The sequence below is a fragment of the Callionymus lyra genome, chromosome 11 (genome assembly GCF_982586985.1).
Source record: "Callionymus lyra chromosome 11, fCalLyr1.hap1.1, whole genome shotgun sequence".
In the NCBI taxonomy this organism is placed as follows: Eukaryota; Metazoa; Chordata; class Actinopteri; order Syngnathiformes; family Callionymidae; genus Callionymus; species Callionymus lyra.
This window is the reverse complement of record NC_141828.1, coordinates 9,305,061-9,317,797: the sequence shown is the minus strand read 5'-3', so window position 1 is coordinate 9,317,797 and position 12,737 is coordinate 9,305,061. Positions and strand designations below refer to the sequence as shown.

The window sequence follows — 12,737 nt, the reverse complement described above, 5'->3', positions numbered from 1 at the left end:
GTTACGTCTTCCGCAGCTAAAAGGAACATTGATATCCCCGCGATGACTGAGGATGAGAGGATACAATGCCAGAGTCCAGCAGCATTTAACCTTGAAGTTTGGACATATTTTGGTTTCATAACCACTGTCAAAACCTCATCGAGAGTCATTATAAGCATTTATTCTGCAATGCCAGAGTCAAGTATTACAAATATGTCCTTGTTCCTAATACAGTAAGTAAGTAAGTAAGTAAGTTATAGTCATTTGTAAAGCGCCTTTTCTAGACCAGGGTCACAAAGCGCTTGAACAATCAAAAACAATATACAGTTAAAATATATGACAAGATAGAGACACATAATACAAACACAGGAGTCCAAGACAATAGAAAATTAGGGAAAAGCACAAATAATGTCTTAAGATGTTTCTGTCAGTAGACTCACTGATTCAGCCTGACCATGAATAGTTCTGAAAGTAAGAACCTGAATTTTAGAATGGATCCTGAAAGAAACTGGCAGCCAGTGAAGACTTTTAAGAATCAGGGAAATGTGAGTTCTTCTACTAGAGCAGGTCAGAATTCTCGCTGCGGAGATTTGTATTAACTGCAGGCGAGACAGATCCTTCGTTTAAAAACAGTTTATAGCGAATTGTTGCCCAAATATTCTGATACATATTGTATCGCCAGATTCCGAACAAAAAAATCTAACTTATTGCATTAGTAAAATAATTATCTTGATACAAAGCTATACTTTTTAGAAAAATAAATAAAACTTCTAATATAAAAAAAAAAAACATAATTTACGTCAGGGACAACAAAATACATCACTTGAACTCTTGCAAAACTCTTCCTCAGGGTTCCCAAACTCAAATGGTCGGTGGGGCCACCAGAGGTGAAATGTATCACATTTTGAGAATGTAAGTGTAAATTCCGTAAACATACAAGTCAAATAAGAAAAATATAATACCGCAGTAATTAAATTCATTAAGACAGGAAAACATATTTAAAGATACTTAAATGATTTAAGATGTATCTGCTCACAAATAAAAGATCATATTCACAAGGATTTATAAGATAATTTTGGAGTGTCGTGTGTCTAACAAGTGGATTACGCTCAGTGTGAATGGAAACACTTCTATCAACCATTAAAGCACTTAAAGCACATGTCTCTGACCTAAAAATTAGCTTATCCACCCATGCCGTCCGTCACCTTTGCTCAAGATCTGCAGACACGCAAATCTGTGCTCCCTGACGAATTCTGAATGCAAATCCTGGCAGGGGTCATCTCAATGGCGGAGGATGGTATGCAAACGCCACGATGGCGTCGCCGGATCTCCCGGTTGACCGGAAGAATTTGCAGGACATGCAAATGAGCCGCTTTGATTAGGCGCGAAAAGGACAAACCAAACTTGATGAATGATATTTAGAGATCCTGTTGTTTACTGAACAACATCAAAACAAGAAGGGAAATTAAAAATATATATATATATTATATATGTCACAGTACAGATTGGAATCCAGAAGGATTTGGGATCCTACTAGTACAGATTGGAATTCTAATCAATTCCAATCTGTACTAGTACAATCAATTGTAATCTTTACTAGTACAGATAGTACAACCTAAACTAGTAAAGATTGGAATTTCAATCCTACTAGTACAGATTGGAATCCTGCTACTGAACTGGGATCTTAATATTGATATTTAAATCAGATACATTTGCATACAACCATTATGAGTTTGTGACTCGATATGCTCAACCGGTTTTTCCAGTAAGTTAGTGACTCGTTATGGTATTTTAATTGCTAATTTTCTGGAAAATTTAGATTCCAATCCATCATTAGACAAATCGTCAAATTAGACAATGGTCCAAATGAATAAGGTCTGTCCCCATGGTTACAATGTGTATTGACAGAAGGGTTATCAGATATCTAAAATATGAAGTAATTCACCTAGAATAGTAATGGTGAATGTAGTGTTATGCTGTAATTTTAATTTTTGAATTGGAGATTGTCCTGGTAGAATTCCCATTTGTCTTAGGACTAATTGGAATTCCAATATTCAGATCCCAATTCAGTAGTAGGATTCAAATCTGTACTAGTAGAGATTGGAATTCACTAGTAGAATCTGCAATCCTACTAGTACAGATTGTACTTCCAATCTGTGCTAGTACAGATTGTACTTCCAATCTGTACTAGTACAGATAGGAATTGATTGTACTAGTACAGATCTAGTACGAATTCCAATCAGTATAAGTAGGATCTGGATTGGAATTCCAATCTGTGCTAGTAGGATTCCAGATCCTACTAGTAGAGATTGGAATCCGTACTAGATCTGTACTAGTACAATCAATTCCAATATGTACTAGTAGGATTTTAGATCCTACTGAATTCCAATCTGTACTGTGACATATATATTCTGTTGCTCAACAAGCATTTGCTACTATGCACAGATGGAGGATGCAGTCAGATGAAAAACGAAAGCATTGACTAAATTAATTTATGACTTAAATGAACATAATAAAATATAATCGTTTACCGTCATTTCTGTGACCTCCTTTAGGAGGCGACAAAGTTCAGTTTTATTTCTAGCCTTGAACTGGCTCACTCTACTTTAAACCAAATGTTTTTTGACAAAAACAAGTACTTCTCAAAGATTTTCTTTCTCAGATAAACTTGAGAGACTATCTGATGGGCGTTCTAAAGCACCTGTCAAACCTGTCATCCAAGTTATTTTATGAAGCCGACTAGGTTTGCTAAAAAAATTAAACTACAGTCGATCAATGTTCATGTTGATATGGTGACCTACAACCAAGTGTTTAAGATAAATTAAGGAACAGAGATTATGGATGTCTACAATTACAAAGAGACTTACAGTAAAACTTAGTTTGAATGAAAGGAAATTGATTGGAATTCAAACCTTCAACCAAGAGAACAACAAGATTTTGTACACCATTTGTCTAACGTTAGCGGAAAGTCCAACTGGTGGCTTGGGGATGCAGTTTTACCTACTCTTAGAGTGATAGTTCACCCAAAATTTTTCTCATTTTCCTCATGTCGACTAAGGTGACAGATGCTTGGTTTTCCTCGTCCAAAAATGATGCAAACATCCAAATACCTCCATGGTGTTCGTCTATAATGTCCATGTTATGTTGAAGCCTCCAACAAGAGGAATTGTTCTTCAAAAAAAAAGTTCCTTCAGTATAGACAGTCGACTGGAAACGCTTTCCTGTCCGTTTAGAATTTTGGCCTTTAGGCTTCTGCCACAAACAAGCTTAAAATATTGACGTGTTTACGTTGTTTTCGGAACAATTTTTCTGTGTAGCGGCTTCAAAACAAGAGGGACGTTACAGACAAGCAGTCTGGAGGTGGTTTTTAAGTGTCTTTTTGGACGAAAATGAAGAAAACGGAGCTACAGTCGCTACTTAAAATTGACATTTTAGCTACAACTCAAAAAAGGAACAGATTCTTCTGAAAATAATCCTGACCCATCGACATGAGGGCGAGTAGAAAATGTGTGAACATTATGAGTGACATAAACCTTTAAACTAAAATGGAAGTATAGGAAAAATAGTCACCGACATGTCTGTTACAGTTTGTTTTCATGTCTAAACAAGAAGGATCTGTCTCGCCTGCAGTTAATACAAAACTCTGCAGCGAGAATTCTGAGGCGCTCTAGTAGAAGAACTCACATTTCTCCGATCCTTAAAACTCTTCACTGGCTGCCAGTTTCTTTCAGGATCCATTTAAAAATTCAGGTTCTTACTTTCAGAACTATTCATGGTCAGACTGAATCAGTGATCTTAGTCTACTTTTAAACTTTAAACTTTTAAATTCTGGTTCTTACTTACAGTCAGGTCTAGAAAAGCAGTCTGCAAATATTACTTACTTACTCACATCTGACGCTTATCTGCAGAAAGTTGAACTTATTTTTAAAATATTTGTATATATATATATATATATATATATATAAAAATATATATTTTTAATCTTTTGGCTTTTGTTAGCAAAAAAATTAAAAACGCTCTGGTATTGAAATGCAAAACAGTTTGTAATAGAACATGTACACTTACTTTACATGAAAGTAAGATTAAAATGTGCACTTGACTTTGTTAGCCAAAAGTAACTATGGTTCTATGAGTGTGAATCTTAACAGTTTTATAGTAAAAATCATTTTATTTGTGAAGGTTTAATCATCCCAAAGTGAGCTTTGTCTTGTGGCTCAACTCTTTATCTTAACCATGTTAAACCAATAAAAAAAAAAACTTAACGGTCTAAGAGCCATAAAAAACTCATCCACCTTAACAAAGTATCTCATAACTGCACAAGAAAGTTACTCAACATTCTGTTACTTTCACAGGAGGATCAAATTAGTACAAAAAACCGTGACGGAAATCTCGGTGTTTGGATTCAAATGTTATGTAATCCTGCTAATTCCATTGATCCTGTGATGATTACACAGCGGGATTTGTGTGGAAAAAGTCTGGAACTCGGGGAGGGAGAAACGTAAACCGAGTCGACACAAGAGCGGCAACAACAAGAGTGTTACTGTAATAACGGCGACTCTTCTGATGAACTATGATCAAGGCGTGTCAGGATTTTCTGCTCAAACACACACGTAACTTCAAATATGTGCAAGTGGAAACAGGCAAACAGAGAGTCAGCCAGTTGAACAACTTTTACTTCCAGTGTAGTAGCATTTAAACACCAGGGAAGACGTGTCGTCACAGGCACAGGTTAAGCGAGAGATGTTTTCGCTTCTTGTGGGTTTTTTTTTTACCACTTAAAGCAGTTTCTTCTTCCAGAGAGTCCTGCCATCTTTGACGATCGAGGATCACAGTGAGCTGATTGTGTTTTGTTGACCGGGAGTGAGCGAGCGCAGCGTGGATGATTGTAGTTCGTCAGGGTTGCTGGAGTCCTTACAGTCCAAGTCTTTTTTTTTTTTTCCATGACGTCAGGAGCGAGGAGCTGGCATGAGTCTACAGGCCTGCCTGGTTCACACAGGGGCGCACCTCGCTCGCTCTTTTCCCACTGTACACACACACACACACACACACAAGCCGGTGCTGCAATGCAAACAGAATTCCTCAACAGTCAAACCAGTACATGCCTCGGAGCACATGCATGCTGGGATCACCTGGCGAGTCGGAGCACGTCTCGTAATGATGGTAATTAACCGAGGATATAATCACAGGAAGCGCGACACAGAATCACTAGACAGCGACGAGAGACTCTCAATAAAAGTTTACTCAAAATAATGCTTCAATTTGAGGCTGTACAAGGGTCTGTCCTGGGTCCTTTAGTGCTCTCACTGCACACGCTCCCGGTTTATTAACTCGTAGTTTTTTTAATTGCAAAAGCTGTGCAGACGATACACAAGTGAGTCATTCTGTGAAACAGAAACCTTTCGCAAGGTTTAAAGTCCATTTTAAAAAGATGGAGAGATTTGTTTTCATTAAAAATGAAAATCTTTACTACTATACATTTTACAAGATTGTTATATTTCTTTGGTTTTATGGCCCTTAATTATTTGATTTTTAAAAAGACCATGATTCTATGGTGAATGAATTTTAAAACCAAAAAAAAAATGTTTTCATTAAAAAAGAATAATCATAATAATGTAATTTGTGTGTGTTAAAAATGGCTTTTCATTAAAAAACTTTGAAGTTTACAAAGTTGTAGACTAGTGTGTGTAAGATGTACGCAAAAAATAAATTATATAAACCACAGATACTACTGTAAATCAGTGTAAAGGGACAAGATGATACTGTAATAATAGATTAATAAAAAACATAAGGCGTCCATTTTCTTTTTTTCCCTCACACACCGTCCCAACTCCTGGATCCATCACAAATTAAAGTGGTAAATTAAATTCCAGAGGGTCAACGTCGTATACTGTGAATGTGGTGATGGTCTGGGAAGCCAAAAATAACTGAACAAAATAAAAGTGTACTGAGAATAAAGAGTAAATTCAACCAAAAAGTTTTGCAAAACAAGAACTACATGGAAAAAGGACCAACTGGTGAAGGTAAAAAAGGAGTTATTCATGAAATGACTAATAAAATAAGGTAAACATGAATATTAAATCTACGTGTGTTTTTTTAAGTAAATGTTAATAAAACAATGGGCTAAAAAGAAAGAACTTTATTTAAATAGTTTGAGAAATGTATGAAAAGTCACAAATAATACGAGTAGTGTTAAAAAACAACAACAATATATTCATAAATAATATGATTTCCATTCAATTTTACGTGTTACTGCTTTCAACCTTGAGCTCCTGTTCTTTTAAACACATCAGCAAAGGTAAAACAAATAAAGTTACAAGAATCTGACACTAGGAGAATAGAACTCAAAAGATATTATATTAAGTATATTAAAAACTACGGACAAGGTCCTTTACATTTAAATACAATAAAATATACATTTATTTATTAAATACATCTCAATGAATGTTGAGAAATGAGAAGACGATAAAAACCAGGAGGAATAAATACTGTAAAAAAAAAAAGTAGTTGTTACTTCATAGTCTAAATCGACCTCATGAAGTCACGCAATAACAGACCGAATTGCCGTCACACACACACACACACACACACACACACCCACACACCCCCCCACACACACACAGTCTGACGACTCGACAACCAACAAAAGTCCCTCCTGATGCACACGAGTGTCTTACGAGCCCCGATGACATGAAGTGACTCGAGTATCAGACCGAGTGGAAAACTGTCAAACCACTTCCTGATAAGAGAAACGCTTAATTCTGTCGACACGGCCGTAATACTTTAAGTGATTACAGGCAGACAAGAAGTGTGTATTTATAGACGTATGATTCTACAAACGTCGTCTTGAGTGTGACCATCAAACGCTCGAACCGAGGACTGTTGAACAGTTGTGTGGAGAAACTGTGTCTCAGACAAGTACTCCTTGTTCTACCATGATTTCATACAAAGTCAACTATTGAATGAATATGTTCTTGGTTTAGTTTAAATGCATTTCCTGGTACACAATATTTAGGTGGCAGCTCATGGGGGTCATGTGATTTTCTGCTACTTACTCACACATTATGGGCAGGTTTAACCCTTTAAAATCTTTCATTCAGAGTCAAATTTGGTTTGAACCAACAAGGAAAGTCACTTGATGTCGTGAATTGATTCCACGGTAAATAGAAACTTGTTCCACACGATTTTAGAATGAAGCGTCGTGGAAAGGTTCACTTTGTTGTCGCTTTGTAGTGAGTTTAAGAACCAGCAACTAGACAAAATACATGGATTTTGTAGATGCCAACACCGCATGTGAAAGGCTGAGCTAATGACTACTTTAAAAATGTGTTTTGTTAAAGTAACTTCAGTTAGATTTAGATATTCTGTCCCAATTAAAAACCTTTGATTAGTAATTACTTGAACCTTTTCACAAAAATAAACATATTTCGTCCTTTCTTTACAGATTTTAAATAACCACCGGCGAGTGCCAGCTGGAAAAAAACAATGACAAAATTAAATGTTATCGACCAAAACATCAGTCTCTAAACTTAGTTTTCTCTAAACTGATAAGAAGTTAAAATTAAACTGTCCTAAAAGCTCCTCTTCAGTTTCCAAACGGCAAAGCAACGGCATGGAGACGCTTCAGTAATAGTAGGGACATGTATTGGCAAGAATCTGGCGATTTTATATGTATGTGAATATACATATGTTTAAAGCTAGAAGGATATATTTGTAGTATCGTCGAGTACTTGACTCTGGTGTCGCAGAATTTACAGGCCACATGACTCTTGGCGAAACTTTTTTCATTCGTTTTGAAACCAAATGTGTTGAAAAACATCGTCTAAAAGCTGTATCCTCTCGTCCTCAGTCAGCCCGTTTTTAACCAGATGTGGAGGACGTCATCTAGCACCTGGAAGTTAATCATTTATTTTTGTAAATTGAAATTAATAAAAATCAAATTATTTTATTAAAAAAAAAATTCAGTATAATATAAATAATATAATAATAAAAAATATTGTTTGAAAGCCAACATTTTTTTAAATAGATACAGTGCTGTTGATACAGTATTGTGAAAAGATACATTGCAATATATCAATATTTTCTCAAAGATTTTGGACCATATATTCTTAAACTTGATAATAAAGTTAGCAATACATACAGTGAAGAAAATAAGTATTTGAACACCCTGCTATTTTGCAAGTTCTCCCACTTAGAAATCATGGAGGGGTCTGAAATGTTCATGGTAGGTGCATGTCCACTGTGTGAGGGTCTGGGTTGGACTGTTGTGCTAATGACTACATAAACATGACTGAGGACAAATGCATGAAAAAAACAACATGTTGAAATCATTTTTTTTACATGTTTTCCAGGCTACAAATCAATTCTAGTTATCAAACCGGTGAAATAAGAGTTTCAATGAGTTGAAACAACGTTAAACTTTGCTCTACAAAAGTCGACACCTTCACCCAGATCCTCCCTTCCTCTACGACAGTCGCACACAGTCGCACTAGTGGAAAGAGTTGTGGTTTGTCAGCAGATGAAAGCGTACGATATGAAACACAAGCGGCTGCTCTGAGAACGACAACACTCTCGGTGGGTGAGGACGATCGGCGAGGACGTGACGATCAGAATGAGGAGTGAAGCCGCTGGGGAGTCCGGACTTGATTGACAAGTTGAAAGCCGAGATCCGAACAGATATCGGGGGGGGCGTCACGTGGACGGCGTGGTGGTCACATGACGTGAAACACATTCTGAAGCAGCCGAACCAAAGGAGGAATGTTGCTGTGATTGTAAAAGGAGTGGTTGTTGCTGACGTTCTTTTGGATCAATGAAAGTTGGAAAATACAAAAACGCTTATTGATCGCCGGAGGGAGGAAAAATTGATTTGCTTCAGTTATACAGGGTATTGAATCGTGTGACACACCACTCATACACTCATACCACTAGTCCCATAATGCACTACAACAGCCAAACCAGTCAAAAGAAAAGAAACGTATTTATGTAAATATATTTCACCTTTTTCTGCACTTCGACCAATCAGTGTCATGTTATCAAATTGTACTTCTATGTCTTGTTGTCGTCTCTTCTCCGTCTGTCTGTGAACTGTGCAGCACAGCTCGCTAGACTTGGTTCCTATGGCAACGCGTCTTGGCGCAGCTAAGTCTATACAAGGAAGTAAGACTAACTTATGAGCTTTACTCAAACACGAGTAGTAAAGTAAAGTAGTAAAGCAACCTATTGTAAGTACTTTTCAGGTAATTTATAAAGGGTCATGTGTGCGTGTACAAGGAGGTGGATTTATTATTGATTTGGTGATATCGCGATGCGCCGGCGGCTCCTCTCTGATGTCGCTCAGTTTTGCAAGAAACCGATGATGTAAGTCCCGTGAAACTGAGTATTTTAAGTTATAAGTGATATTTTTCTCGGATCATGTCGTCACCGAAGCTTGGAAATAAACGAAAGGGAAATATTGCATCGTTTACTTTATCTAAACCCCAGGACCTCCCCTACAGTACTCTCTCCTGATATCGTAATTCAAGACATCAATATCGAATATCGCACTTATTTCCAATATCGTGCAGCCCTATTTTGTATTGTTTGGAAATTAAAGGGTACTTTGCAATTCATAACCTCGACAACGCTGTTCTCACTTTTAAACCCTGTTCTAACCTAAAATTAAATGAGAGAAAAATAAGGTGCTTCATTTATGTCTTCAATTTATGTTGGATAAAGCACTTTTGTTGATACCTTGATTTCTGAAGTAAGGACAATCATAGGCAACTCTAGTCACAGGTCTTGTTACTTTGTAACATTTAAAATCTGGATTCCTCTGAAATCCAAGGTTGTTGACCCGATCAAACCAACACTTGAAATACGGTAGAAATACACCGAGCGACTGTACTGTATTAACAAAGACCGTGAGCCATGCAGGGATCACATCAAGCTTCTAAATACAGTCAAATATATGTCACAGTAGATGGTAAACTATTGACAAAGTTAAGAGTATAGGTTATAATGTATAACACAATATAAAAAACATTATTATGCAATATTTCAAGCAGTAAAAATGACAATTTTACTAAAATTAAAGCAATTTTTGTTGTTAATTTTTATAAATAATTCTAATCAATTTGAGATATTTATTTAATTTATAAACCAAGTTATTAAGGTTGTCACATTTAACCATGTTTAATTTTTATCTTAAGTCAATAGTTATTTATTTCATAAAAACACCATTGACAAGTTAGTTAGCGTCTTTAGCTTTGATGGTACCAACTTCTGCTAACTTGCTGAAGTAAGTAAGTAATATATACTACTACTAGCATACTACTAGGTATGCTATAGATTAGCCGCATCATTGTACACGCCGCAGGGTTAAAGGCATGTAAAAAAACTTATGGTCCAGGAATTACGTTTAACAAATTTCACATGTTGTTTTTTTTCTTATGGGATAATAATATGTTTGAGATGAAGTACTTGATTGGACAGTTTAGTCGTTTTATTTCGGCACAAGAAATTGTTTTTGTGATGTTTAAACTATCTACATTTTTAGAAGTGATAGTCTGATGAAGCTTCATGAAACAGTGTCATGTTGTTTAGAGGTCAGTAGGTGGCGCCATGAGTTTAAAAATTATGTTTCATTAGAACAGTTGTTCAAAACAGATGAAAATAGTGCAGAGTGGATCTAGTGGACTCTGAAAATAATGACACTGTTTCATGAAGCTCCATCACTACGTTTTTAAGGAGAATATTTTCAAGACGAAGGCCGCGACCTCCAACACACATACACGCAAGACAATTTCAAGACAAGAACTTGAGATACATAAAAAGAAGACGTGGTTCTTACCTGGTAAAACTCCCTCAGCCATGTTTTCTGTAGGTTGTCAGGCTGAAAGAAGAGAAGAAGAAAGTGTCAATCATAACAGTGGACAGATTTAACACCAAGGTCTGTGGCCTTGAGGTCAACCCCCCCATCATCATCATCATCATCATCATCCACCTTCCAACCATGAACATGCTTATCCAGAATTCCCATGTTCCCCCACATCTCCTCCGCTCTAAAAGGCTATTCCCAGACCTGGACTTTATTTCGGTGGTGCAGTGGAAACTCAGACTCAGGGTCCAGTGCTGTCTACCATTTAAGGAGAGATCGTCCTTTGTGGATTACTACGTTCAGTGTGTGTGGGTGTGTGTGTTATGCGTGTGAGTGTGTGAGTGTGTGTCGTGGGTTTGGTCTACATGCAGAAGGGAAGACCAGAGACACAGATGATTTACCCTAAAGAAAAATCAAGATCATGTACCTATATTGTTAATACTTATGCCTATATTAAAATAAATCTATTAAAAATGTTGAATATATATCTGATAATGATAAAACTTATATTATTGTTTACACTTTTTAATCACCATTTATATCTGGAAAGCAGGTTAAGTTTTATTCCTGTATTACTCGGTTTCTTGGCAACACAGTATTTCTATTAAGTTTTAAGAAAATGTTGATAATGGGAAGAGCAGTAGATAATAAGACATGTCGGTGGTTTGCTTATCAATTTGGATCCACAAATCAAAGGTATATTTGTCGATATTTGAGGTACACAAGGAGTGTTTTAGGGGCAGATTCCAGAAAAACTACTGTCAACAATTTTCCATTGACATAATAACTATCAACGATATATCAAATGCTAAAAAGATGAATCTCTATGATGATATAAATAGGAAAATAAATAACAATATGGCTGTAAATAAGTGTAAATAGCAGTGTTGGTCTGGTCTTGCCGAGTGTATTTCAGACATTAAAACAATATAACATTGATTATAAACAAATATTTATGTGACCTCTCAAAATGAAGATAACAACTTTCGACTGGTGGTGAAGTTAAAGTATGTCGAGACCATGTGACAAACTCAAGGGTCATATCAGACCCACAGGGTCGTGTCACATGGCAGGAAGTATGAATAGTTGGCAACATATTTAATTAAACAACACAAATCATGATGTTATTTTGACCCTCATTGGTTGGATTTTTCGGTTTAATCTTATCACGTAAAACAAATTCTAAGAGAGTATTATTCCAGATACCTGACCTCAGATGAGCTAGAAAAAAAACACCTTGATTTATATTAACTTTTTACATTGGGATATAAGGGTGTAAAAAAATATTGATATATTTATTTTTCGCATTGTCATTGTTTATCATAGTCTTTTAATGGTTTGTATTTTACTAAAGTATGTGTAACATTAAATAATTGTATTGTTTTTCTTTACAATTTATACAAAATATTTGCAAATATTCACAGTGTTTGTTGCATTTAAACCTCCGTGGTTCCTTCCTTGCTAAAGCCGCAATGCAATCCTGTGAGATCCTAGCAGTGACTGAGGACGAGAGGATACAGTCGACTCCAGCGGCTTTTAAAGCCGATGTTTGAGCATTATTTGTTTTTAAAACCAAATTAAAGAAGTTCTGCAACACCAGAGTCAAGTAATCGACAATACTACGAATATATCCTTAATACCACAGTAGTACACGATACGTCGTATCTTTGCCCCTGTATCGTGATAAAACAAAACCAGATTCTTGCCAATACACACCACCGCTGGGATGTGGTTCAAAACATTCATTTTTAGCCGCTGCAGATCCACACGATTAGAGGGGTGACCCACTTCAACGATCCAATCCTCAAGAACCATTTTTCAGGGCTGAACACACTTCGCCCTAGAACCAGCCGGAAACTGTGTCGGCTTCGATCGCGGCATCACTCCGGGACACTTGTGTTGGACG

General features: G+C 36.4%; 1 protein-coding gene across 2 annotated transcripts in view; it reads right to left on the bottom strand.

The window, feature by feature from the left end:
• inpp5a (inositol polyphosphate-5-phosphatase A) overlaps positions 1-12,737 on the bottom strand; it is a 183,580-nt gene that overhangs the window by 144,170 nt on the left and 26,673 nt on the right. For both annotated transcript variants that reach the window (XM_087802985.1, XM_087802983.1), the window contains exon 2: positions 10,805-10,846. In XM_087802985.1, the coding sequence (XP_087659111.1) occupies positions 10,805-10,846 (42 nt within the window). The remainder of the gene's footprint in view (positions 1-10,804; positions 10,847-12,737) is intronic.